Source organism: Phyllostomus discolor, chromosome 4 (assembly GCF_004126475.2).
Source record: "Phyllostomus discolor isolate MPI-MPIP mPhyDis1 chromosome 4, mPhyDis1.pri.v3, whole genome shotgun sequence".
Classification (NCBI taxonomy): Eukaryota; Metazoa; Chordata; class Mammalia; order Chiroptera; family Phyllostomidae; genus Phyllostomus; species Phyllostomus discolor.
The window spans coordinates 209,758,608-209,786,449 of NC_040906.2; the positions used below are offsets into that span (position 1 = coordinate 209,758,608).

The window sequence follows — 27,842 nt, forward strand, 5'->3', positions numbered from 1 at the left end:
GCGGGCGGCAGTCTCCAGAGGCCATCTGTCCCGCTCACAGGTGCCCTGCAGGCTGGCCCATCTGCCCCCTGAGCCGAGCAATAAGCGGAGCCATCAACACTTGGCTGAGAAAGGGAGGTTCTCACCTTCTCCCCCCCTCAGCCACAAACGCCCCTGAGAGAGGCCGAGATCAAAGCGCCCGGGGCCCTCCCCCAGCCCGAAACCCACCCCTGCCCCCCGGGACAGGAACTCACGGCCCCAGGTGTCGGCCACTGGGTGCAGGGAGGCCACCTGTGAAGGTGGCTGAGTGTGAACTTCCAGACGGCGGCCCCAGCCTCCTCCAGGGCGGCCCCGCCCCGCACTCCAGAGGTTTGCGGAACTTGCATCCCAGCGGGTCCGTGCTGCCCAGGACCCCTCCTCTGGAGGGGCCCCCAGCCGGGCCCAGGAGCGGGGGCTGCTGCTCTGGGGGCTCCGGGGGCTGCAGCCAGAAGGAGCCAGAACTGGAGACATGGGGGGGGGGCGGGGGCAGGGGGGAATCTGGGGAAGGAGGCTCCCCAGGCACACAAACAAGGGCCTCTGTGCACAACCCTTTCCCCGAACTCCTCCTGCCCCGCTGGCTGTGTTTCAGCTGCAGCAACCACACTGTGCCCTGGCGTGTCCCTGAGGGCTCCGGTCTAAATGCAAGGAGGGGCCGCCTGGGCTCCGGCAGGGTGGGTCCGGGGGCCACGCACAGGCGGGCTCAGACGCTGGACACGGCGTGAGCGGGGCGGGGCGGCCTCTGTCGGGGACGGCGACCCCCCTGAACCCACTCGGACGGAGTCTGCTGCCTCCTGCCACCCTCAGGCAGCGTGTTGCAGGGACGGCTGCGAGTCTGGGTCTTGGCCCCTCGAGACGCCCGCCTCTGCCCCTCGCCGGGTCCAGGCCGGGCAGCATGGCTCCAGCCCTGCCTGTGAAGACGCCCTCCAGGAGCAGCCGGCCGGCTGCCCCCAGGAGCTGTCTGGGGAGTGGCTGGCGTGTGTGCTGGCACAGGGAGGGTCTGTGGACAGAAACCTTCCTGGAGCGGACGCTTTTCTGTCCGGAGTTCGCCGGCGTGAGACGAGCGTCCACAGGACGCTGGCCCCTGCCCGTGGGGCCACGGCCGGACTCCGGGCTGCTTCCCGCGCCGCCCACCCCGGCTCATCAGGGCGTCCTGGGGGTCGACAGAGCTTTCCGCTGCGTCTGCCGTGAGCGGGGACGGGGCGCCTGGTGCAGAGGGCCCCACTGCGGAGTGAGCCGGGGCCGGACTTAGGGGCCGGCATGTCCTGCAGCCCCCGCCCCGGCCCAGGACACACCGAGCCGTCCCGGAAGAGACATCGGGCGCTCACAGCAGGTGTTGGCGAGCTGCTCCTGCAGCGTGTGAAGGGAAGGGTTAACGGCGTGGGGCGGCCGCCCCGGGCCCTGGGCCGATTCCGTCAGCAGAGGTGCCACCAGGGGGAGTGGGCCTCGACCAAGACACAGCTGTCCCTCCCACCGACACGGCCCCTCCTCCTCCCCCCCCCCCCCAGCGACCCTCCCCAGCAGCTGTCAGGCGGCTGAGCCTTTGGTCCCCGAGCCCAGCGAGCCAGATTCAAGCAGGTGGCCCGTGCAGGTTAGAAAGTCCCCTGTTCTGTTCCCTCCCTCGTCTGGGGAGGACCGTGCTCCGCGCCCGGGCAGGGGGCTGCCTGTCCCCTTCCTTCGCACACGCCCCCTCCCCCCCACGGGAAGGCCAGCACCGCCGAGTGTGAGTGGCGTGCCCAGTCCTCCCAGGGAGGCGGGTGTTGGTCGGCCGGCCCCAGAGGGTCGCCCGCTGCCCGCCCAGCACCGGAGCCGCCATCTGACAGGTCAGCCCCAGACGCCGGCAGCGGCTCAGGGAGGCAGGTCCCAGCCCGGCAGCCGGGAGAGCAGGGCTGAGGTGAGGGTCCTGGGCTCTGACCTCTGGCTGCTGCCCGGCCCTCACCCCTCATCACGCCAGCCCTTCGCAGAGGGACCCCGGCTGGAGCAGGAGTGGCCTCGGACCGGCTGCGTCCCCCCTCTGGTCCTTGGTGCCCCTCTTGAAAGAGACCTGGGCCTCCCTGGGAGGTGGGGGGGCGGGACAGCGGTGGAGCAGGGGGCCCACCCGTTGGCCTGAGGCCGGAGGCCTCCCTTGAGTTCACTTCCCTCCCGCCCTCCTCCCAGGCCCCAGACCCGTCGTCACACACACGGAGCGCCTCCGAGCAGAGCCGGGACGGGGCGGGAAGCTGCGGCACTGGCCCCACACGCCCCGCAGCCGCACTTGGCCCTGAGCGGGGCCCCATGGTCCTGCCGCCGGCTGCGGCTGCTCACTGGGTCTGCGGTGCGCCCTCCCCAGCTCAGGTCGCCTGCGGCTCCGGGTCACAGAGGTCACACCCAGGCTGGTGCCTCCCGGGCCCGACTCCCGCTCCGCTCCCGCCCTCACAGACGTGGAGCGCGGAAGGCGCCCCGCCCCGCCCCGCGGGTGCTGCGGCATTGGGCGGGGCAGCCCCCACCGCCAGGCTGCCGGCCCCTCCCTGCAGAGGGCGCTCTCTCGCCTCCAGGCCCCTGCGGTTTGCCGCCGACTTCCCACTCCTCCGTGACCCTGGACCTGCAGCCCCTTCCTCGGGCTGCTGCGCGGGCCCGGCCTCTGTCCTCCGTCCTCAGTGCACTGACCTCTGCGCTGACCTCTGCCGAGGCGCCAGCCGGGGGGGCTCCGCAGGCTCGCCCTCTGCCGTTTGCATGTGCTCACGGCTGTTTCAGGGGTGAGGAGCTTCGGAGGTTTGGAGCCAGACAAGCCGAGCAAACCAGACGCGCTTCGGACTCTCCCCGAGCCCGTGCCTGGTCCGCCGACGCGGGGCTTGCACCCCAGGGGCCGGTGACCCCTCCGGGCTGACGGGGTGTTCCCTCCGGCGAACACTCCTCCCTCCGGGGCCTCTGCCTCCCCCCCCCCCCGCCTCCCCCCGTGGTGGGCCTCTCTCTGCCCCTCTGTCTCCCGGTCTCCATCTCCGTCTCTGTTGAGGTGACGGGGCAGCGAGGGACAGGCCCTGGCCCTGGCCACCCCTCCCCCGCAGTGGCCCAGACGACCAGAAGACGCAGCGCATCCCTGCAGTGCCCACGGCCCTCGGAAGCCACTCGTGGTCAAGGGCAGACTGCCTTTGGCTGAGGCCTTGGCCCGGGAGGCGGGAGGCCCAGGGGGCTGATGGGGACGAAGGGGACGGCCAGCTTCCCGGCGGGAGCTGGAACGCGAGGCTGACGGGAAGGGCTGAGCAGCCGGCAGCGGAAGCCGAGCCAGAGGCCCGCGGAGCCCGTGCAGGCGCGAGGCGCTGTGCCCGGGCGCTGCGGGGTGCCACCCCCCCCACCCCCGCTGCACCCCTCTCTGAGCCCCCCCTCCCTCGCCCCCGCTGCAGCGCTCAGGTGAGAGGTCAGCCCGAGCCACGTCCCGGCGTTCCGCTCTCTTCCCTGGCCTCGCCCCGCGGGGCCGGCCGGGGCCCCAGGTACCTGCCAGCCTGGGGTCTCCAGAAACCAGTCTCCTCCCGGCGAGCCGGCGAGTCAGCCCGAGGAGACGCCGCCCTGTGTGCCGGAGGCCGGGGTGCGGACGCCGTGGAAACGCATCGAACAGAGGGGCCCCGCGGTCTGAGTGCTTCCTCCTCCACGGTTTTCCATCTGGAGCAGGCGAGGGGCCTCGCCGCGGAGCCCCGCACACCCGTCAGCAGCAGGAACGCGGCCATGCACACCCTCCCTGCCTCGGAAGTTACGCTGCGTCCTTGCACGGGGGCGCGGGGGGGGGGGGGGGGGCTCCAAACGCCCACGCTCCACTGGGGTCACACCTGTGGGGACGCGGGTCGCCGGACAGCTGCCTGGCCCTGAGGGGGGAGCTGAACAACCCTCAGAGGGCCTCCCCACCCCTGGACAGAGTGGGGGGCAGGGGCACCCCCGCTGTCTTCCGGCCACAGCTCCCTGTTTGGGGTGCACGGGGAAAGGGAGGGGCGTGCAGGGGAGGCCTGAGGGCTGGGCCCCGAGACCCCGTGACAAGGGCAGCAGATCGGCGAGCAGACCCAGGGGTGCGGGGTGCCGGGCTGGTCGTCTGTCAGGCAGACAGAGGGCCACGGGGAGGAACAAAGGGACAGGTCGTTGTCACTCCAGTCCCGGGCTCCCCGACCCTCAGGTGCCTGACCTTAGGGCGTGCCCCCGGGAGCCTGGGCAGCCCCACACTGCCCTGAGGCCCGAGCCTCCAGGGTGCTCAGAGTGGAGGGTCAGAACTCCCATGGACCGCTCCGCCTGCACGTGAGACCTGCGACCCCGAAGGACGCACCCGTGCGGTGGGTGAGACGCCAGCCCCCCACCCGCCTGTCCTGAGACCCGGAGTCAGGCAGGCGGGAGGTGGGGGCACTGTGGTGGGTCTGGGAGGGCGGAGCTCCGAGGCAGCCCCGGGGATGGGAGCGTGGCGGTCACCAGTGTCCCCGGGTGACCAGTCCCAACGCAGCTCGGTCATCAGCCCGCAGCCCCACAGCTGGCACGTGGCCCAGCCGCACGGCGCCGCCAGCCCAGCCGCGGCACGAGACTCGGGACTCCCGGTGCTGTCACCCAGCAGCCCTGCAGGTCACGATTCTGCGGGTCACCGCGTTCAGACACGCTCGCCACGGTGACCGCACGGCCTGTCCGCACACCCCCCGCTGTCCGCCCCGGCAGGACGTGGGGCCCACACTGTGGACAGAGGGCGGTCAGGAGGGCAGGCCGGCTGGCCACGGTCACCCTGCCAGGGAGCCTCCACCGAGTGGGGCTGCGGCGGTTGGCCGACACCGGTCCTCGGCTGCTCACCTGAAGTGAGGGCGGGAAGGAGGAGGGAGCGCGGCGTTCGCCGTGCTGCCGCGGGGGCCGGGCCCACGGCATGTGCCGAGCACACGCCCGGGAGGCGCCCCCCCCCCCAAGGGCTGCGCTGAGAGAGAGAGCCGACCCCGAAGGGTCACGTTCCACACGGCTCCATCCACACCACACAGCGTGGTCTTGTTTCGTTCTGTTCTTTTTTATTTTTATAATTTATTTTTAAATATACTTTATTGGTTATGCTATTACGGTTGTCCCGTTTCCCCCCCATTCCCCTCTGCCCTGCACCCCTCCTGCATCTCCCCCATTTAGTTCATGGCCACGGGTCGTGCATGTAAGTCCTCTAGTGCCTCCATGTCCCACACTGTTCTCGCCCTCCCCCTGTCTGTTTTGTACCCACCATCCATGCTGCTTATTCCCTGCACCTTTCCCCCAGGGCCCCCCTCCCCCTCCCACTGATAACCCTCCCTGTGATCTCTGTTTCTGTGATTCTGCTCCTCTTCTAGTTGTTAACTGTTTTTTCATTTGTTCGTTTTTTTATGTTTGGTTGTTAACAGCTGTGAGTTTGTTGTCATTTTACTGTTCATAATTTTTTAACTTCTTTTTCTTAGATAAATCTCTTTAACATTTCATATAATAAGGGCTTGGTGATGATGAGCTCCTTTAACTTGACCTTATCTGAGAAGCACTTTGCCTGCTCTTCCATTCTAAATGATGGCTTTGCTGGATAGAGTTGTCTTGGCTGTAGGTCCTTGCCTTTCATGACTTGGAATACTTCTGCCCAGCCCCTTCTTGCCTGCAAGGTCTCTTTTGAGAAATCAGCTGACAGTCTGATGGGCACTCCTTGGTAGTTAGCTGTCTTCTTTTGTCTGGCTGCTTTTAAGATTTTCTCCTTATTTTTCATCTTGGTTAATATAATTATGATGTGTGTTGGTGTGTGTTTCCTTGGGTCCAACCTCTTTGGGACTCTCTGAGCTTCCTGGACTTCCTGGAAGTCTATTTCCTTTGCCAGATTGGGGAAGTTCTCCTCCATTATGTTTCCAAATAAGTTTTCAATTTCTTGCCCTTGTTCTTCTCCTTCTGGCACCCCTAGGATTTTGATGTTGGAATGTTTCAAGTTGTCCCAGAGGTTCCTAAGCTTCTCCTCATTGTTTTGAATTCTTGTTTCTTCATTCTGTTCTGGTTGGATGTTTCTTTCTTCCTTCTGTTCCAAACCACTGAATTGAGTCCCAGTTTCCTTCCCGTCACTGTTGGTTCCCTGTGCATTTTCCTTCATTTCACTTTTTGTAGCCTTCCTTTTTTTCCTCTAATTTTCGACCATACTCAACCATTTCTGTGAGCATCCTGGTCACCAGTGTTTTGAACTCTGCATCTGATAGGTTGGCTATCTCTTCATGACTTAGTTGGATTTTTATTGGAGCTTTGATCTGTTCTTTCATTTGGGCCATTTTTTTTTCTCGGTTCTCCTGTGAAGTAGTGAGGGGGCGGAGCCTTGGGTATGCGCCAGGGCGGGGCAACCCCCGTCCCTTCCTTGTGACGCTGCGTGCGGGGGGCGGGTCTGAGAGGGAACAGTGCCACCTGCTCGGCTCTCGGCTGGCTTTCGGTCACCTCCCCCGCTGCCCACCAGCAAACTGGGCCCTTCTGGTGCTGGTTCCCACGTGGGTGGTTTGTGTGGGTTCTGGGACCCCGTGGGCCTCTCCAACAGACTCTGCCGTGAGGCTGGGAGTGTCTCCCGCCGGCGCCTCCACCCCCACAGGTGTTTCCAGTCGAGGCCTGAGGCTCTGTTTCCCCGCCCTGGGGCAGTGGGGCCCCGGGGCCCTGGGGTGCGGGTCTGCCTCGAGCCCCGTCGTTCCTCCCGGTCTGTCTGCGCGTGGACGTGGGGCCGCCTGCTCCACAGTCCCACAGTCCGGTGCCTGGCTGTGAGTGCTCTCCACCCGGCCGCCCGGCCCCGCCCCTCCCGTCGGTCCGGTGAGTGTTTGTTTAACTCCTGGTCTCAGACTCCCACACGGCTCTGTGTTCTGGCCGTCCTGGTGGTTTCCGTGTCTGAAGTGGTGGCTGCCCTCCCTGCGGCTGTGCGAGGAGGCACAGTGTGTGGGCCCACGCCCCCGTCTCGGCCGGAGTCCCCGAGTTGTCCTGGGAAGCCTGACCTTGGCGCAGCTCCGACGAGAGGGAGAGGAGGGCGCAGGATGCGAAGGCTGTGGGACGGAGACACGGAGAGGCCGCAGGGCTGTTGGGGGGGGATGCGCCGCTGTCTCTGCCCCCCCGCCCCCGCCGCTGCTCGTGCAGTGCCGTCGTCTCCGCTGGAAGAGCAGGCTGAGCCCTCCCAGGCCGCGCTATGTGACTCGGCCCCCAGGACGTCCCGGGAGAAGCAGAACTAAAGGTCCGGCGCGTGGACGAGGGGCGGCCGAGGGCGGGCCCGAGGGTGGGGCCCAGGACAGGCGGGGCAGCGACAGCTCCAGTCGGGACTGCAGTGCAGGAGGTGCACCCGAAAGGGTTCACTCTGTGTGACTGTGTGTGGGACTGTGTGTCCAGAGAGTGATGAAAACGGTGAGGAGGGAAGTGCGCCCTCAGATTCGCGTGTCCTGCGGGTGGCCGCGGCTCTGTGGTGGCCGAGGCTCACGGGCCAGGCGACCGACCGCCGGCTGGGAGGAGACGGCAGGCGTGGGGCCCAGGAGGAGCGTAGACAGGGAGGAGAACAGGGTCCCAGTAAGTCGTCCTCCGGCTGCTCCCGGTCGGGGCCTGGAGAGGTGAGAGTGGTTTCCACGGTTTCCACGGAAGCAGGTCTTCTCGGCACAGGGCGTGATGAGCACGTGGACCCCTCCCCCGGCCCCGGGGGTGGTGAGCGGCGCCGGAGAAGCCCTGGGCTTGGGGAGCTGGTTTCACGGCAGGCGAGGGACCGGAACCCAGGGTTGGAGTTTCATGACTCCAGTCCCAACGCCAGGCTACTGAACACCAGCTTAAAACAGTGTTTCCATTGGAATCTGGGGCAACAGCTTAAGTGGTGGGGGCTGGGGGCGGGTAAAAAAGTGGACGATGGCTGGACTCGGCGTCCCACACTGCCCACCTGTCCACTCTGCAGAGATGAGCTCCGACTGGGATCTGCTGGGGGCACAGGGGTCCCCGCTCTGCCCTGGAGGAAGGCCGAGGGACGGGGGGGGCTCCTCCCGTGAAACAAGGCGGGTTTCCCCGCAGGTTCCCCAAAGTGAGTGCCCCCCGACCCGAGAAACACCCACCGGCCGCCCCCAAGGCCCGGGCTGGTGCCCACGGAGCAGGCAGGGCGACAAGTCAGCCCCGAGCGGGGCGGGACTGGGGTGCGGCCTCCCCGGAGGGCAGCAGCAACCGCCAACACCGTTTCTGCTCCTCGTCTTTCCTCCCCAAAGCGAGGATCCTCTCCCGACTCCTCCCTGCGTGTAAGAATGAGAACAGGGGCTGACGCAGGGCCTGCGTGGAGGCTGCACAGGGTCCGGTGCACTTCTGCAAGCGGGTGTCCCAGGTGCGTGCAGGCGGGCACAGAGGGCAGGTGGTCGGAGCCCCGGGAGGGGACCCGGGGGGCGGGGGGAGGGGAGGGAGGCACCGGCCGGTGCGCCGGGCTGTGCACAGAGAGCGCCCGAGAAGCAGGACGAGGGGGAGCCCAGAAGGAAAAGGCGCGAGAAAACGAGAGTTCGCGGCCTTGCTGCAGGTCCAGGAGCACCCGGAATCACGCCAGCGTTTCTGGAACCTTCCTCCCGCCCCAGGCCTCTGTGCACAGTGACCTGCATCTGCTGTTGTTAATTTCCGAGTGTAGAAACCAGCACAGATTAGCAAAAAGGAAAAAAGCAATCCCCCCGCTGTCAACATTTTTCACATCTTTCGTCTGTTTTCCGTGTGTGCGCGGCTGGCTCTGCAGGCTTTGGCGTCCCCGCGGAAGCCGGGCAGCCCAGACCTGCCGTTCTGACTCGCTGCCGACGGGCGGCAGCGACCCTGCGTCGTCGGTCGGGAAACCGTGAGGGGACCCGCGTTCTCCGCGTGGCCACCGTGTCTGGACAATCCGAAACAGTTCTTCCTTTGTTTTTTAAGATTTTCTTTATTTATTCTTAGGGAAGGGAGGGAGCAAGAGAGAGAGAAACATCAACGTGTGGTTGCTGGGGGCCGTGACCTGCAACCCAGGCATGTACCCTGACTGGGAATCGAACCTGCGACACTTTGGTTCGCAGCCCGCGCTCAGTCCACTGAGCCACGCCGGCCAGGGCTCCAAAACAGCTCTGAGTCTCACCCGGGCGCCGCATCAGAGACACGACGTCGTGCCCGTGACCTCGTCAGGCGTCGCGCAGACACCGGCGCACAGAGCGGGAGCAGCGAGCCCTGGCTCGGGGGCCCGGGCTCCGCTCCGAGGCCGCCGAGGCCGCCGAGGCCGCCGGCCGTTCACAAAGCCGTGCCCTCGTTTCTCTCCACGCCCTTCCCACCCAGCCCTCCTCCGCGTTCTGTGTCTTTGGATGGTCTCTGCCCGAAACCCACGGCGGCACGGCGGCAGGAGGGCAGAGGGGTGGGCCCCAAGTCTCAGGGCTGTTCGCAGCGCAGCGGCCCGGAGGGACCTCAGGGAGCGTCCAAGGGTCGGCGGCCGGCTGGGCCGGTGGGCCAGGCGGGCGGGGGGAAGCCCGTGGCGGGGGAGGCGGTGGGAGCCTGGGCAGCTGCAGAGCCCCGGGTCCCAACCCCTGCGGCAGCTGTGCCCGCTGAGCTGGGAAGCACGCGCCTCATCTGCCACCCGAGCGCCCGCTGGGGCCGCCCGAGGGGCCGGCTCAGCGGTCTGGTTCCGGCTCCGCCACACCGCTCCTGCCCCCACTGCCCCAGCCCATGCTGGAAACGTTTCCCCTGCAAAGCTGCATTTGGGAACAGTGAGTTCCCCTAAAATCAAAGACAGGGACAGCTGCCAGGCCAAGTTTCACTCAGGCAACCACCAACGTGATGCTGAAACAAGCGTTTGTGGAGCAAAGTGGTCGCAGGGATGCCCAGCCAGGCCCCGCCCGCTGGGGTCACAGGTGGAGGCTGACGCGAGTGGAGAATCCCTCTCTGCAGGGGCCTGTGGGAAAGCAGAGAGGACCCTGGGGGGGAGGGGGAGGCGGCGGTGGGGTGTGTGTGGGGGGCAGGGGATGGGGGCCGAGCAGGTCTGGGCCAGAATTCGAGGGATGTGCAGGATGAGGGAGGGTTTCCAGGCAGGTGGGGGCTGGGGGGCCCCCTGGAGAGAGGTGAGCCCTGCCCACCGCGCCGGCAAGGGCAGGGATGACCGCAGGGGCCTGGAGAGGCCCCCAGGGGACAGGGAGGAGTGGGGTCTCCTTGGTCCTTGGGCCTCGTTCCACTGGAACGCCCGAGTTCCCAGAACACTGTCCGGGGCTCCGCCCACCCGGCCCCGTGCTCAGGGCCCGGGCTCCTTCACACCCCTCGGTCACACCGGGTCCCCCTGGCACCAGAGCCTCCTCGACTTTGCCTCCTGGTCCCCGACCCCCGGTCGCATGCAGGGAGGAGACCAGGGGACCCGGCCAGGCCCCCAGCCGCACTGTGGTGGCTGCTTGTCTGGCAGAAGCTCAGCTGGGAACAGAGTCACAGAGAAGCGTGATGAGCTCGCCTTCCTTGTCTGGACAAGTTGTTGAGACGTGCTCCACCCCTAAAGGCAAGATGTCTCGTGTCACCCGGAAACGGACGTGACTTGGCTGCCATGTGGTTCCTCGTGTGTGCCAGCTGAAGGGGACAGTGACAGAGAGCCCCGCCCCACGGCACCGTCCCGGGGTGGCCCGCTGAGGCACGGACAGAGACACGAGTCAGTGTGCAGAGGCTCCGGCAGACCGCTGGCTCGCGGCTGTCGCGGGAGCTCAGGTCCCAGGCTCTCTGAGGCCAGGCCCCTGGGCGCCGGCCGGCAGCCCGAGCCTCAGGGGTGAGGTGTCAGCCCTGTGGAAAGTTTCTAAAAGGGACTGTGGGCCACCTGAGCCTCCCAGGAGAGGGAGCAGCCACACTGACCCTGCGGCCATTTGTGCCGGCAGAGCCGCCCGCAGAGCGGGCCGGGCAGGGCACCTGTGCGACACCCCAGCTGGCAGGTTAAATGCGGCCCACAGCTGTCACCCAGGCACGGTCCCAAAATAGCCGCAGCACAGAAATGAGAAAGAGGACAGCAGCAGTGACGGCGAGACTGGTAGCAATTTGTTACTGTTTCCCTAGGAAGGGGGATAAATAATAAGATATATGTCAATTACATGTATAACAGATAGAAACAGTGTACAAATAAGGGTGTTGACCAAAATCGAGCCTAAGGAACAATGTCGCACACAGGGGCTGGCCTGCAGGCAAGCCCCCGCCCCCGCCCGCCCGGTGAGCGCACCAGACAGTCTGCAGAGCCTGTTACCCGAGAAAGCACGTGGTGTCCCGTGAGCAGCGCCGCCCATTCTGCCACCGCGCACCCGGGCCGCGCTGGCTTCTGCTGCTCCCATCCCACATTCGGCCCTGACGTTCACACTCCACGGGACGTCACAGGCCACACGGAGTCCCAGGCCGTGTGCCACCTGCTGCTGAACCGCCGCCCGGCTGTGCGCACCCCGGAGGAACCGAGCCCACAACGCCGCTCTCGGGACAGGCCACCCCCCGCTCTCGGGCGCCCCAGGCCCCGCCGGCGATGGCTCCCGCTAAGGCACTCGTCCCGACACGTCCCCCGCACACATCAGCGGGAGCCACGAACACGGCAAAACAAGAATTTAAAACTTCAGCAAATGATTGTAGTAGCATCAGCGTTTCAGCCTCTCTCTGGGGCACGACACAAGAACCCCCGTCGCTGGCTTGTTTCCAAGGAGACCCTGCGGCGCGGTGCCGCCTCGCGCCGCTCCCCTGCGACGGTGCCGCCCCGCGGCCCCTCCCCGCAGGCAGCCGAGCCTCTCGAAGGCGAAGGCCGTGTTCTGCTCTGCTCTGTGCAGCCCGGGGCCGGCAGGGAGGCGCCTGGCGTTTCCTGGTCGTCAGGTCTCGGCTCGTGCGCCACCTTCTCCACAACCTTCTCCCTGGAGCAGACGCCTGCCCGCTCTGCTCCCTCACACGCAGGGTTCCCGCCGCGACCCCCAGTGTCGGCTGGCTGGCGGGTCCGTGTTCCTCAGGAGAGCGGGGCATGCTCCCCATTCACAGCTGTGCCCCAGTGTGGCCCCAGTGGGGGCTGGAAAACTCATACTGAAAGAACAGACCAGGCTGGTCTGTGGCTCAGCGGTTTGAGCACCAGCCTGTGAACCTAAGGGTCGCCAGTTCGATTCCCAGTCAGGGCACATGCCTGGGTTGCAGGCCAGGTCCCCAGCAGGGGGCGCATGAGAGGCAACCACACATGGATGTCTCCCTCCCCCTTTCTCCCTCCCTTCCCCTCTGTCTAAAAATAAATAAATAAATAGAAATTTTTAGAAAAACAGACTCTTCACTGAGCACAACAGGCACCTGAGTGACTGTCGTTACTTCTCCTCTGGATGAACGGTGTTGAGCAACTTCTGCTCTCTCAGAAGCACCCTCCTCTCACAACGCGGCAGCGATGCTGGCTCCTGTTCTTCGGGGCCACAGGGGAACCTCAGGAATCACACGGGCTCCTGCCCGGGTCCCCTTGTCATCGCCCCTGTGCCTTCCTCTCGCCCCACACCCGCTGCTCAGGGTGCCCTCGCTGCCCGTGGCTGCAGACAGCCTCTGGAGAGGCTCCGTCTGAGAGCTTGCGCAGTGAACGCACCGCTGGGGGATGCCGGGCCCTGAAGCATGGGGAGGGATTCCCTGAGCGAGGGAAGGCTCCGGCACACCCAGGTCCCGGGAAGAACAGGGCCGACCTCCAGGATGACTTCCCAGGGCTCTGGCGAGCCCCCGGAGGCCTGGAGACGAGGGTGCTGAGCCTCCGAGACGGAGAAAAGCAGCAGCACCGTGCCCGCCACCGGCCCGCTCGCTGGCCCCGCAGCCAGCTCTGAGAGCGGACAAGAGTGCCAGCCCGGGAGAGGCGAGACGTTTGCAAAAGGAAAGACAACCTACAGCTTTTGGAACCGTTACAAGTAAATATTTAAAAATAAAGGGGGTTCCGGTCTATTACAGATGTTAATGTTTCAGGGAGCCTGGAATTCAAATATTTGGTCAGACTGAATATCGTAGCGCATTTCAGCCCTCGGCTCAAAAACGCGGCCACCATCCCTGCAGCGTTTCCTTTCGTGTCCAGCTGGAGCGGGTCTGCCTCGGACCCACCTGACTTTCCGTCTGTGCAGAGAAGGAAGGCAGAACGGCCTCTGACCCGCAAGGAAGCCCACTGGCCCCTCGCGGGGGCCGGCAGGAGCGGTCCAGACCGAGTCCCCTCAGACCGAAGGGGTCCGTCCAGCTTCGTGCAGGGAGCCAGCCCGTGGCTGCTGCTCCTTGGGGTGCACGCGGTTGGGCCGGGGCGGCCCCCTTGCTGGGACGCAGAGGTCCGTCCCTCGGGACGGGGCCTCACGACTCCGTGTTGGCTCCCCCTACTGGCGCCCACACGAAACTGTCCACCCGGGTCCTTAGATGATGGGAACACCAAGGTTTGTTTGAAAGGAATTTACCCAAGCACAACAAACTACAGGCCTTGCAGGGCGCAGGAAACCGAACAGTGAGAGAGAGGCCCGTGGAATCCTGAGTCTCAAACTCAGCTCTGCCAGCGGCCCAACCCGCGTGGTTCCCTGTTTTCAGGCAAGTTCTGCTGTGATTTTTGGAGCCATGAGCAGCCCCTCCTGCCCCCCTTCTCTCTTCCTCTCCCTGCCCTCCCCTCACACGCCCGGGACCTCGGCAAAAATCATTACCTACCGACTGTCCACTTTCCACCTGCAGTTGGGTTGGCGACCGATTTTGCTGGGTTTGTCTCCTGCCCTTTCCACCGGGCCGTCAGCTCGAGCTGAGACCTGGCGTGCCGGTCAGCCAGCCGTCCCGCCTCCCAGGTTAGGCTCCGGGCACTAGGGCAGCCGGGCAAGGGCGACAAGGCCCCGGAGACCTCGGCCTGCGACGGGCTTCCATAGACCCCGGTCTTCGCCGCTCGGCCACACAGGGCGGCCCGCCACCGCCACCTGGTGGCCTCCGGGACAGCGGCGTGCAGACCTGCCTGGTGGAGGGGTCTGTCCCTCTCCCGGGACCCAGCCAACCCCTCCAACAGCACGGCCTCCGCAGGGCGCTCCCCGGCGGCTCCCAGGGGGTCAGGGGGAAGAGGCGGTGTAGAATGCGGGGCTGCCGCAGGGCGCTGTGGCGAGGTGGGGCGCTGGGTCGCCTGCCCAAGCCAGCTCAGCACCGCGGGCACCTGTCCACTCACCACATGCCGTTCTGAATGCAGGCCTCTCCCTGGCAGAGAGATACTTTCCAAGATGAGGAGCTCCCAGGAGCCACGAAGACCAGGGTGAAGGCCACGGGTAGGTGCCTGAGAAGCACTTCGGGACGGAGACGGGGATTGTGGCCAGGAGGTCAGGTCCTCTGTCCTTGTGGGGCGTGTCCGGTCACGACATTCACAGTGCACCTGCACAGGCCGTGGGGAGCCCCCGTCCCAGAAACCTCACCCCAAGGTGCCGACCGAGCATCCCTGCCGGCCTGTCCCGGTGGCAGACGCCCAGGCAGCTCCGCCCGAGGGTGACGCTGCGGCTCCCCTGTGGCCCTGGCCTTCCAGCTGCCCCAACAGCCCGACTGGTCCAAGGACACAGCAGCCACCTGCCCTGGGAGCACCTTCCCATGCCTCAGCGGGGACTGCGGCTGGCAGGGGAGGCGGGGGCCGCCGCAGGGCTGTGTCTCCGGCCCTGCAGGCCCTGCAGCCTCTCTCCCCCTAGAGGCAGGTGAGCCTCCCCAGAGCTGGAGGTCTGGGGGTGCGGAGGCCGGCACAGCCACACACACGGCCCCAGCTCCCACGCCCACGCCCTCCCTGCCCAGCATCGGGCTCCGTGTGGCCCACAGAGACCCTGTAACCAGCTCCTCTCGACTGTGCACAGTCAAGCCCTGCAATTAGTCCCTTACGGGCCTCCCAGGCCCGTTCCTGGCTGAGACTCTGCAGAGGAGCTGAGAGAGCGTCCGGCTGGGCCTCGCTCGGAGCATCTGATGGGTCGGACTGCAGGTCTCCATGTCCCGGCCCCTCGACGCGGCAGGTACGTCTGGGACGGGCCCGGAGCTCGACTGCGACAAGGGCTCTGCATGATCCTGACCCCGGGGGCCGTCGGCAGACAGAACAGCCCCCCAGGACGCCAGGCTCGCAAAGTCTGTCTCATGGGACAATTTCTCTGCTTGCAAATCAGACCGGCAGCTGCAGGTCACAGGCCCGGGGCGGGGGCAGGGGCAGGGCCAGCGCCGCCCGGGGCAGCCCGATCGGCAGGCCCAGGGAGCTGACTGCCTCGGCTGAGGGCAGAGGCCCAGCAGCGCCCCGGTCCCGTCCTGTGCAGGAGGCAGGAGCGGGCTCTGGACGGGGCTGCGGCTGCCCCACCCGCACCCAGGGCTGGCTGGCGGCGTGTCCCTGGCATCTGTCCCGGGGCTGCAGAGCTGCCTTCTCCAGGTGAGGAGTTGGGGCCGGGTCACCTAGAGAAGCTGCCTGAGTGACCGGAGCCAGAGTCGGCAGCAGCAGGACCGCCGGCCAGCCTCCCCCAGACACAGGCCTTCAGGTGAGACAGGGTTCGAGGCCTGGGGGAAAACCAGGTGCGAGAACAGACAGCTGGACCTGGGGAAAGGCATCACCCCAGTATGGAGAACTTCCCTGGGAATCTTGAGAGGGGAGGACCTCATAGAAAATTCCAGATACACAGAAACTTGTATCACTCCAAAGAGTGGAAAACTGAATCCCCAGTCCGAGAAAGCCTTTGAAAAAGAAAAGACTCTTCATTTACACAGCTGCAACCGTTAATTGTGTGTCAGCTGGACAGGACCACAGGGGCGGCCCTCCTCAGTGTCATCCTGGGTGTCTGTGAGGGTTTGCAGGTGAGCATTCGGTCGGTCGGCGGCAGACTGGGGAGGGCCTTGCCCAGCCTGTGGGGGCCGGGGGGAACCCAAGTGGGGGGGGCACCTGGGCAGGGACAGCGGTCCCCTGGTCCCAGGACACAGGGCCCCACACGGCAGCCGTCCCAGTTCACAGCCTCCACGCTCCACCTGGAGCCTCCGCCTCCAGCCCCCTGGTCTCCGGCGTGCAGATGGCGGCTCACGATCCGGGCGGTTCCTCAGCACAGACGTGTCTGCGCCGTCAGCCCCGTGGCCCCGGAGAGCACGGGCACGCTGAACACGGACGGTCTAGGGGGTCCCCATGACCCTGACAGAGCAACGTGGGGGAGGCCTCGCTACTGAGTGGAGTGTCTGTGACTAAGGACCCAACAGGTGTTTGCAGAACAAACTTCAAAACAGACACCCACTAGGGGTTTGAACGGTTTTAATTCTTTTTCTTTAGAGGGAAAGGGAAGGAGAAAGGGAACCATCAGCGTGTGGTTGCTTCTTGCACACCCCCTTCTGGGGATCTGGCCCACAACCCAGGCACGTGCCTGGATGGGAATTGAACCAGCGACCCTTTGGTCCGAAGGCCAGTGCTCAATCCACTGAGCCACACCAGCCAGGGCAATCTTAACTGGTTCTTAATGAGATCAACAGTAACATCTGTTAGGCCACAAAGCAAACCCTAATCCCTAGGTTACATGATTTGACTTGCTCGACACCAAGAAAACCAGTCCGACACCACATGTAGTACAGTTAACATGTGTAATACGTCTAAAAAACCACCTTAGCTCTGTCAAAATATTTGGGTCTCAACTTTAGCATTTCTAAACTGCTTGGGACAATTATCTCAGATTTCTGGCAAAAGACCCCATTTGAAGGGCTGGTTTGCATTTTCTTCTATTTCAGTGATTTGAAGATGTGTCTCCAAAGCAGCTGCTACATTTGTTAAAGTATTTACTTTAACAAATTATTTATTTATTTTTAGGGAGGGAAAGGGAGGGAGAGAGGGAAAGATCGGTCAGTTGCCTCTCGCACGCCCCGAGTAGGGACCTGGCCCACAACCCACACATGTGCCCTGACCAGGAATCGAACCAGTGACCTTTTGGTTTGCAGGACAGCACAACCCACGGAGCCACACCAGGCAGGATGAATCTTAAGGTACTTTATTTGTGTCCATTTAACAACGTCTTAATACAACCAAGACGGACTAAAGGTTCCGTCGGGTGGTGCGAACACCCTCTTCGGAGACAGGCCACCTGCACGGACAGAAACGTCAGCTTCTCCACTTCAGTTTCTTCAGGAAAAATTGACACGGGCTGTTGGGTCTTTCATTCTTAAAAACGCAGAAGGGTCTGAAAGACGGAAAAGCGGGGGAAGGAGGAGGAAAGCGAAAGGAAAGAGAAGCGCGACTCCCCGGCTCCGTCCTGCTGAGAAGGCCCGCCGCTCCCGGGGGCACGGGGCCGCTCCCGAGGGCCTCAGTCCCTCCTCAGGGGGACGCTCTCCTCCCGGATGCCGCCCTTGGTCACGATGCAGATCCTGAGCGTGTCCCCCGTGTACACGTCCCTCTCGGCGGCAGAGATGAAGACGTCCTTCACGAGCCGCATGGCCCTGTCCAAGGTCAGCGGGACGTGCTCCACATTCTGCATGTTCTTGAAGCCCACCTGGGGGGGGGGAGGGCAGGAGACGCGGGTGAGGCGTCCAGTGACAGCAGGTGGGCGGGCCGAGCCCCCGCGCCCCCAGGGGCCTGAGAGCCAGAGCCCTGGCTCCCGGGAAGCACACGCCGTCACGGGGAGGCAGAGGCGGGCGGGTGGGCACCGCTGCAGGGTGTGCCGAGGCGGAGGAGGAGGAGGGGCCAGGGAACCCCGGGGGCCGTGACCAAACCCGCCAGAAGGAAGGGCACTGAGGTCAGGCTGAAGGAGACCCGTGAAGGGGCGAGACTGGGGCAGGTCAGGGTGTGGAGACGGGACAGGCACCGCGTGTGCTCCCAGGATGGGGCGTGAGGGCCGACAGGAGCGGGGACGGGCGTGCCACGACCCCCGCAGGGCCTGCTGTGACCCACTTCCGAGAGGCCAGAAGGGTGACTGGGGCAGACTTGAGGACAGCAACGCAACACCCCGCCAGACGCCGCGCAGGTCAGTCGGGGCCCGCAGAGACGGGCAGGGGCAAGTTACGAAGTGCTGGGGGGCTGGACCACAGAGGGGGCAACACAGACATGGTGTCGGGAGAAAGGTCACAGAACTCGGGCGAAGGGAGCGAGACAGCGGAGACCCGCGGCCAGCCCAAGACCCGCGGCCCTGGCGGCACAGGCGCAGCGAGGCTGACGGAGCCCGGGAGGTCTGAGTGGGCCCCTCGGCAGACAGTGCCCAGCTGGATGCACGAGACGCCTGCCTGGTGCCCGCCCCCACCCAGCTGATGGAGGGGACCCGAGAGAGTGGCTGGGACACCTGCACCCCAGGGCGGGGTCCTCACCTGGTTGTCGAGCAGGGGCTGCAGCATGGCGCTCGCCGACCCTCCGGCCTTGAAGGAGTCCCTCTGGTAGGACCCCACCGGGTCGAAGCTGTACACAGCCCCCTTCCCTGAAAGGGGGAGACAGCGCCCGTGAGGTTGCACCCCAACCCTGATCCCACATCACGGCGAGAACAAATCCAGCCGCCGTGCGACACCGCATGCGCCATCGGCTGGGCTGGAGCTCGGCCGGCCCGCGGGGAGCAGCACTGTGGCTGGGCTCAGGCGCCCCAGCCTCCCCGCCGCTCGGCACGCACTGGGCCCTCACCTGCCCCGCTGAGGTTCAACAGTGGCCGTCACCAGTGTGCCCGAAACCGGAATGTACTGATCTGACATTCAAGTCAGACCTAGTTTAAGTCAAAAAAGCACCAGACATGCTGTGCTGGGTTAGACCAGCCCCTCGGTGGCTGAATGCAGTGACCCAGGTCGGGAGTGACTTGACCTCGACCGGCTGACTCCTCCCCTGACACCCCCTCTCGGGTCTCCCCGGAGGCTGACAGCCCCCAGAGACACTGCACACACGCGGGCTGCAGCAGGCACAACTCGAGACCAGAGCTCCCGGAGCCCGAGTGTGCGGAGAGCAGCCTCGAGGGGACAGCAGAGGGGACGCCGGCCTGGGGTGGGGACACTGGGGGAGCCTGGCCTCCTGCTGTCCAGAGCTGTCCCCATGAGGTCAGACTCCTGTCCCAACGTCCTCACCCAGACACTGTGGAGATCCCTCCTCTCCGCTGCCACCACAAGGGCGGGCGGGCGGGTCTGTCCCGGGGGGCCGCCTCTGGTCTCGGAAGCAACTGAGCCAACGCAAGCCAGACCAGGAGGAGCACTGGTCGGCACACGGAGCAGCAGCAGGAGGGGAGTGTCTCTGCTCTGACTCGGCCAGAAAGTCGGGGAGTTTCAAGAACGTCCCAAAGACGCTGGTGGAGACACACGCAACCCTTCCGAGGTGTCGCTGTTTGGGACTCCTGGACGTCAGGGAGGTGTGCTGATGGGCCGTGGCGATCAGGCTGAGCTCCCCCCAGGCCAGGTTTGTTTTGTGCGATCAGAACGGTTACTGCTGGCGTCGGAGCTCCCAGTGCCTGGCGGCCACCGCAAGGGCTGCCCCATGACCCCCCCCCCCCCCCCCAACACCAGCGCCCTCGCCCCTCTCCTGGTCAGGAAGGGTAAGCTGGGCGGGCCGGTCTCCAGGGCTCGGACCTCCCCGCGGACACGCCCCTCCCCGCGGAGCACCCACCTTCCTCGTCCAGGCCCCCGATGATGTTGTAGACGTAGTAGGGGAAGAAGCGCCGCGAGTAGAGGATCGTGGACAGCATCGCGGCGATGGCCCCCGTGGTCATGGCCTTGTTGTTGGAGTGCTTGTACATCTGCGGTTTCCAACAGAGACACGCGTGAGGGCCCGGTGCGCTGCGGGCCGGAGTGGCGGGCGGCCCGGGAGGAGGGCACGCACGCGCTGGGGACAGGGGGGCCTGTCTCCTCCGTGACCACGCCCGTGACTTCACTGAGACACAGCAGCACTTGCAGCCCCGTCACTCTGGGGCCTGTGACGCGCGTGTGGGGGGGGGGGGGGGGCGGTGCTACGCCCGCCCCCCCCGTGTCTGGCTCACAGACCGTTTCCACGCCGCCCTGCCCTCTGGACACGGGCCCGGGCCAGGTGCGGGCGCACGCTCACGGGGTAGAGGCGCTGAGCCGGCCACCAGCCGGCCCACCAGCTGCATCTCTACGCCAAGTGCGGCCGGGCCGCCCCCCCCCACCCAGCACCCTCATCCCCCTTGCCTCGGCGACGGCAGAGCCGAGTGATCGCCACCGAGACCCAGCCGCCTGCACAGCGAAACACGTTTCCTGCCGGGCCCTCACGGAGTCTGCTGGCCCGAGCCGGCCCGACCAGGACAGGGCCTCTCCTCGCAGAGCGGGTGAGCGCACAGTGGGGCCCCGGCCCCGCGCTGCACTGGGCTGCGGGTCAGGGCGGTGGCCCTGCCCCCGGGCGCTCCCACAGCAGAGGGCACCCGTCCCCCACCAGCGGTTCCCGGCCCCGCGCTGACGCCTCCCTCGGGACCCCGACCCGCCGAACAGACCAGGGGCCCCCAGGAGCGGTAGACAGGAAAGGGGACCCAGTCCCTTCCGGAAGGACGGGGCGCTGAGCCAAACTGAGTGGTTCTGGTTCGATTTAACGGAACACTCTCCCTGTCGTGTCCATTTCTGTCCTGAGTCCCATTTGTAAAACACGTACCAGAAACCACACACACACGGGTCAATACATGTCAGTCACTGGCGCTTTCCATGTCAGTGAAGTTTTTAAGTATTAACAGCTGACGAACAGGGAATGACACTGTTTCTACACGTTCATCAAGCAAGGCCCAGGCCCCCCCCGCCCCCCGGCCCAGCGACTAGGACCGGCGGGGACACCCCAGGTGCTCCTGCTCCGCAGCAGCAGGCTGCCCACCCCGTCGCTGCCGCTCTTCCCCAGGTCCTGGACGGGCTCACCCACCACTCAGAGACCAGGACACACAGCCCACGAGGTGGCACAGGAGGACCGAGGGCCGCGGTGCCGGGACTGCAGGCTTCCCCACCGGCCCCGGCGAGCCCCGCAAGGCCGTGCTGCACACCAGCGACGGAGGCTGGGACCCTACCCCTCCTGGGCCGGGGTGTCCTTTCTGGTTACTGCGAACACCTCACGCAGTCCACACGGTCCCAGCCGACTCTGGGAATCACGAGAAGCAAACTCGCCTACTGATCAGGGGCCACAATCCCAGCCAGACCTGCCTTAGTTCACAGAGAGCAGGCCCCCAGCTCCACGGGCCTCAGGCAGTGCCGGTGTCAGGACCTCCTGCTCAGTCCGTGCTTCCCAACACTTCCCGTCTCCCCTGGCCCGCCTGCCCCCTGCCAGCCGACGCCTGTGACGGGGGACGTGGCCGTGCCCGGCTGGCCCGAGTCCTGAGGGTGCACGCCCGCCGACAAGGGCCCTACCCGGCTCCTGTCGGAAGCTCGTCTTCTTGAGAGAAATCGGTGGGTTTTGTCTCCCAGGGAACAGAGTCTTCGGAAGAAACCCTTTCCCGTAGAACCCTTTCTAGTGGGGACTCAGACCTCGCCGGTTCGCCAGTTTGCGTCCTGGACTCACCTGGCGCTTCTCAGAGTGTGCTTAAGGGTCAAGTGAGTCACCAACTTCCAACAGACACGTAAAAGGCACCTACCTTTAGTCTTGCTTCGATAATCTTCGTCAGGGTAAGACAATCTCCATGGAAACCACTGCATCCAATGACTGTTTTATCTGTTCTGAAAGAGCACATTTCAGGAAACTGAGACGGTCAGACGGTAAAACTGAACACCTGCCGGGCAACTTTAGATGTGAAACTCCTACGGCCGGCAGTCACTGAGGGGGGGGGCGGGGGTCTGTAATCTGATGCCTCGCTTCCAACACCCGATAAATCACAGAAGAACCGAGGACTCAGAGAAACGGTGAGACTAGGGTGAGACTGGGAGTGGAGCACGGAAAACCAGGGTGATCTTTAGAAAGCAATAACCCACAGCCGAGGGCGGCTGATTTAAATATGCTACAACCCAATGTCCACACAGAAAAGGTTCATGTACTTAACTACATAAAAAATAGATCTGCTCTAGAGAAAAAAGTTTAAAAATGAAAATGAAGAAACCACGTTTGTAGTCCCCACGGCCAATGCCTGACTCTGCCTGCCTCAGCCTGCACTGGCGCCCCCAGCTGGGAGAGACCTGAGCACCACAAGGGCCCGAGGGGCCGCCCCGGCTCATACGTGTGCAGGACGCTGGGAGACACCCTGAGAGTTCTCTCAGGAAACCTCCGGGGGCAGCCAGGCACACAGTCGGGGTCCCACCAGATCAGCCAAGGCTGCGCACTGTGACCGACACACACGGACGGGAGTCATGACGCTGCCCCCCCGAAACCTCGAAGGTGAAAGGGGGTGAAGGTCCCATTCAATGGGACACAAGGCACCGTGAGCACGTGAAAAGGGCCTCCATGTCACTGAGAAAGGCAGGTCTCAACAGGACAGGGTTCTGCGGCCTCCACGCTGTCACACCGCCTGCCGCCGCTGCCGCCTGCGGAGAGCGGCCCTCCCAGGGCGGGGGGAGAGGACCCGCTGGTGTCCCTTCGGAGAAGGGCCCTGGCAGAGCCCAGTGAGAGTCCAGGCGCACGTCACTGTCACGCCAGGGCTCCGGGGGCGGGGGGACAGAGCTCCTTCCCTGCCGACTCCCCGCAGCCGCACCAGGCCGGGCCTCAGCAGCCCTTCCCTGGGGCAGGGCCAGTGCGGGGCTCACAGGCTCTGCGGCCAGCCTGGGGATGGATTCATCATGGCTGTAACTGTTCCCAGAAGTGTTCAGTGGAACCACTGCCACTCCGCGGAACGCACCGAGCTGACTCGTGCAAGCAGCTATTTTCTCTCTGCACACGGGACTTCACTTTTGTGTTCTGGAAACAGATGTGGCCAGCCCGTTAAAACCGTGAGCCACGGGGACGACCACTGAGGACGTAGCCAAACGTTTCAGGTCACAGAGAAACTGGGCCCATTACAGTGGGTTAGCGCTGGACAGAAGGACAGAAAAATGTGCCAGAGTAACCATGTAAAGTGCTAATAAGATCCTGGTGGTAGTATACAGGTTGCTCATTACCAAATTTTATTTTTGTTGTATATTTGAAATTTTTCAGGATAAAATGTTGAGAAAAAAATATTTAGGTTATCAAAAGTTGGTGACCTAAAAGTTTGGGTACCTGCTGGTACCCAAATATGGCAAATATCATGAAGACAACATCATCAATTATTAGGAAACGTTAACTTAGAAAATTGTTTCCTAACAAAAATGCCAACTAGGCTACAAATCGGACAAACTAGAAACTCACGAAAATAGGTTGTTTAGAAGTTAAATCTCACATCCTTGAAGAATCACAAGGCACTGGGGAGATGTATCATTAGAAACATTTACTTACAATTTGTAACATTTAGGGCTGTCCCGGCTGTGGATGGAAAAGCCTTCACTCAATCGAGTATCAGAAGCAACAATTGAAAAATCTTCTCCAGCGATTGCCAATATTGTACTGAGGAAAAAAACAAAGAAAATTAATGAATTCTTCCGGAGGGTGAACAAACCTGCACCAGTGGAAGAGTTCGGGTCCACTCCCAACCACAGCAGCAAGGCAGATACCCCCGAGCGAGGGGCAGAGAAGTCATGTTTACACTCCACCATCGTCAGTGTGCGATACACTATCTATTTAAAAAGATCCATGCTGACTAAAAAATGTTATTGCTAAAAAACGCTAACCATCGCTTGAGCCTGTGGGGAAACCAGCCCCCGCTGCCTTGCTCCATGCAGGGCTGCCACAGACGTTCCCTTTGTAGAAAGAGAAGGCGCGGTGTCTGCAAGCACAGCAAGGCGCGGCGACGCGAGGTGTGCCGATCAGGGAAAGGAGCCCTCCTGGCCACATGCCGCCTGGGAACACGTCAGGAGCTCCCTGAAAACAACATCCCACATCACAGAAAGGGTCCCTAGCAGGAGGGAACAGAAAAGCCACTGAGTTATCATTATTATCAACAAATTAAACACCAGCCTGGCTGGTGTGGCTCAGTGGATTGATAGCTGGCCTGCGAACCAAAAAGTCACGGGTTCGATGTCCAGTCAGCGAATGCCTGGGATGCGGCCAGGTCCCCAGTGGGGGGCGCGCAAGGGACAACCGATCACTGTTTCTCTCCCTTTCTCCTCTCTCAAAAAATAAGCAAAAATAAAACCTTAAAAAGGAATTAAACACCTGCTTTGTGCGAGGCACTGATCTCAGGTGACAGCCAGAGGCCAGGCCCCGCCCACGGGCCAGGAGACAGAGGCGCCACGCCTGCCGCCCCGGCTCAGAGAAGAGGTTAGGGTGCTGCATGTGTCGCACTCAGCAGACACCCAAACACCTGCTGAAAAACGAGTGAGCAAAGAACACAGTTTTTGCTCTGTGTCTGTGTGATTCATGACAGCGGTTTACTGAAGAGGCCTCGCGTAGGAACTCCAAGAGCAGACTGCACAGTCTCAGTTCGGCTCTCCCCGTTTGCAGATCTGAGATGCTCGGCTTCTCAGGGCCTCGGTGTCCTCATGCGTACACCAGAGACCATGCAGCAGCTGCCCTTGAAGGTAGGACCTTTAGAGCGAATCATCTCGAAGTCCTCTGGCTGGTGCCTGGAACGCAGCTGGTCCCTCAGAGAAGCTCCAGTCACAGGTGTGGGAGGCAGCACCGTGCTGTCCCTGAGCACCTGGGCTCTGCACTTCTCTGAGAGCTGGCCTTGCCCCTCCCAGAGCTTTGTGAGCTTGGACAAACTATCCCAGTTCAAGTATCTGTGTTACACAGTGACCTCGAGAGCTGGCTGACATAACTCACACGGAGTGCCCAGGGCAGCGCCTGAGAACAGAAGTGCTTGGGAAACCCCAGCCACCGTCTCCAGGGAGGTGGGGCGTGCACACAGCCGAGGCTTAGACAAGCAGCATCCCAGGTAATGCGGACAGCCAATGGAAGGAGATGGGTAACAGTTCACCTGAACCCTCCAGCAGCTCGCTGAGGTGTCCCTGCGTGTGTGAGCAGGTGCAGGGACGTAGGGTGTGTGTGATGGGCAGGGACCTGGCTGTAAACAAACCCAAGTGCCAAACTAAGGACCTGAGCATTTCAGTGAGAAACCACCAAGGCTATAGGAGCAAGAACAAAAAAGGCTCCCTTTGCAAAGTGGAGTTTTAAGGAGGTTACTGCGACACCCACACAACCTGGGAATCGGGACAGAAACACTTCCAGTAAAACTGAAGTGACAGGAGGGCAGTGGGGAGAAGAGGGAAAGTGGGCAAATCAAACCAACAAATACCCAACGTGTATAAGTTTTCATAACTACCAAAATGTGCTGGAAGCTGGAGGAGCCACTCATGAGGCCCCAGACTTCCAACATGGGTGAGCGGCCTGATGCCTGATCACAGGGAGTGCACAGGGGGGACCGAGGGACTGTGAGCTTGCAGGTTGTTTTAACGCCCTGCGGTGTGGGGAGAGCAGGACCTCCCAGCAGAAACGTCCCACCGAAGAGGCCGGAGCTGAGGGTCTCCCGAGAGGTGGAACTGGAGCAGGGCTGGGGATTCCCGTCCAGGAACGGGGCGTGTGGCCAGCACGGGGCTGAGGACTAGGGCTCCATCACGTTTTAGGAGCTGCAGTGTTAACAGACATAGAAGTCGAAGGAAAGGTTGCCCAAGAGTCAGCAGCAACAAATACTGTGGAAAAAGAAAACTGAGGAAAGGGAACTTAATTTAATAATCAGAAAATCCTAAGCAACTAACTTTTAGGGCAGTAACTGCTTAAACCGGAGTACAAGGGGTTAAAAAGTGAGGGATGGATCCGAGGACCCCACTCTGTGAGCAGCAGCAGCACAAAGACTTCACCCCGACCTTATGAAATGGGTCTAATGACTCTGCTTACTAGTCATTAGTTGTCACAGAAAGTGCTGAAAGGGAAAGGGAAAGTGTCACTCAGGGGCAGAGAGCTAAGGATTCCAGTCTTGGCCCCACTCCGCCCCAGGGCTGGGACTGGAGCCCCAGGCTCTCCATCCACTGTTACCAAGAGAAAAACAGGCACAAGAGCTAGACGACCCCCCCCCCCCGCCCCCAGGAGCTGAGGAAGAGCAGGGCACCTGCATTCAGACAGTCTGCCCTTCGGCGGCAGAGGCTGAGAGGCCGACACCGCGCCTTCCACTCTCCTCCCAACACCCCCAACATCAGGGTTTCGGACCCTCACGCTGAAGGACCGACCCAGTCTGTTCACCACCGCGTGCTCCCCCCGGGCGTGGACGCTGCCAGCACAGTCTGGTCGGTAAATGTAACCACTGCCCCAGGGCGCAGCTGCCCAGACGCCTATGGGGGTTGGCAAAAGTCCGTCAAGTTTTTTCTGACGATGGCTCTAGTCCTGGTTAGTTGTCTAACTCCATCTGAACCAATTTTGTTAGATTGTATTGATGTACATTAAAAAAAACCCCAAATTGATGAATTTTTGTGCATCCATTTAAAAATTGAAGATGGAAGGAAACATGCAACATTTTTGGTGTATTTTGCTTTATTATCCAAGAAAGGTAAAAATGTAACTGAAACACAAAGAAAGATCTGTGCAGTGTATGGAGAAGGCGCTGTGACTGATGGAACGTGTCAGAAGTGGTTGGCGAAGTTTACTGGCACTGCTGACATCTTGGCCAAATAACCCTTTGCTGTGGGGCCGTCTTATGCACTGGAGGGTGTTCAGCAGCACCCTGGCCTCTGTCCACTGGAAGCCAATAGCGGGAGGGAGCCGACATACTCAAAATATCCAAATCAATGAAGTTATTAGTGAAAATGAAAAAAATATGTAAAAAACGAAACGGACTTTTTGGCCAGCCCAATAAATAAGTCACCTTCCTACTAATGGGGGACTCAAATGCTAGAAAAGTTTAACTTAAGTAATAGCTAATAAGCTCAGTAATCAATGCATATCGAAGCTACTGTTCCTGGAATGGAAGGTGTGGCCCATGCTGGCTCCAGGAGACCATAAGCAGCTCCCCCTTTGTGCCCCGGGAGGACTCCATGTGACTGAGACGGTGCCTCAGCCACTGTGCTCCCGGGGGAGACGCCCCCGGGCCCAGGACACAGCTCAAGACTATGGCCCAGGGCACAGATGAGAGAATGCTACTGTTTCTTATCTGGTTAACTCTTTCCCCGAGTTCCAACCCCGTATCCACACGTTCCTTCTTATAAAAAGCGTGGGTTCGTGATGGAATGTCAGACGGCCTGTTAGGGCGCAAACCCCAAATCCTCTCCGATCGCCGCTGTCCGAAGAAAGAGCCCACGGAGATGCAGTCCCTGTCTCTGCCTGTCGGGCCTGCGAGGCAACAGGCGGCAGGAGCGCGGGCTTCCCCTGCTCCATTACCACCCCAGTCCCTTCAGTGGACGTCAAGAGAAAGTCACACTGAAGATACAACTGGCGTTTTCCTAAAAAGAACCTGACGGTAATATGCAAGAACAACATTCTAAAAGGCCCCTTCCGAGTATTTTGCCCCCTGAACTTAGGTCGGGCCAGCTAACCCTGCCTTCCATCTAAAACAACAAAAACGATCGTCTGATTAGCCCTTCTCGCTCCACACGCAACTACTCATCCAACAACGTGGACCGATCCACCCCCGCTCTCACTCCCCACAGGACCCTGCCCTCACCGCGGCTGGAGCGGAGGCCGGGCTTCCGCGCCCACCGCGGCCTCCCCGCAAGCCCGGCCGTCCGCGCCGCGACGCCAGCGACCGGCCGGGAAGGCGCCGCCGAAGACCGCGGCGGGCCGAGCCGCCCGCGGAGACAGAGGCCGCCGCGACCCCCGCGGGCGTGGGCAGGGGCAGAACGGGGAGCGGTTGCCGGGGCCTCACCCTCCGTTGAAAGCGTAAGGCGAGAACCGCAGCTGCACGGGGCCGGCGCTGTGCGGCTCCATCACCGGGTTTCGGCTGGGGCCCCAAGACACGGCTGCACAGGACGACATCGCCGACTCTGCTCCTGCTGTCTCACGGCGAGATGGCGGCCCGACCGGAAGTCGGAAGTTGCGCCACGTTCGGCTGCCGGGCTGCGCC

General features: G+C 62.8%; 1 protein-coding gene across 2 annotated transcripts; it reads right to left on the reverse strand.

Moving 5' to 3' along the window:
* On the reverse strand, window positions 1-27,814 carry PSMB1 (proteasome 20S subunit beta 1). Of its 2 annotated transcripts, none has more exons than XM_028504021.2 (7): window positions 27,645-27,814; window positions 23,192-23,299; window positions 21,426-21,507; window positions 19,472-19,601; window positions 18,205-18,311; window positions 17,192-17,396; window positions 1-12 (listed from the first exon to the last, which is right to left on the reverse strand). In XM_028504021.2, the coding sequence occupies exons 1-6, from the start codon at window positions 27,752-27,754 to the stop codon at window positions 17,211-17,213; spliced, it is 723 nt and encodes a 240-aa protein (XP_028359822.1). In that variant the 5' UTR covers window positions 27,755-27,814; the 3' UTR covers window positions 1-12; window positions 17,192-17,210. The 2 variants fall into 2 exon arrangements, with proteins under 2 accessions (XP_028359822.1, XP_035880894.1); XM_036025001.1 differs by lacking the exon at window positions 1-12 and adding an exon at window positions 745-755.
* Between the last annotated feature and the right edge of the window lie 28 nt (window positions 27,815-27,842).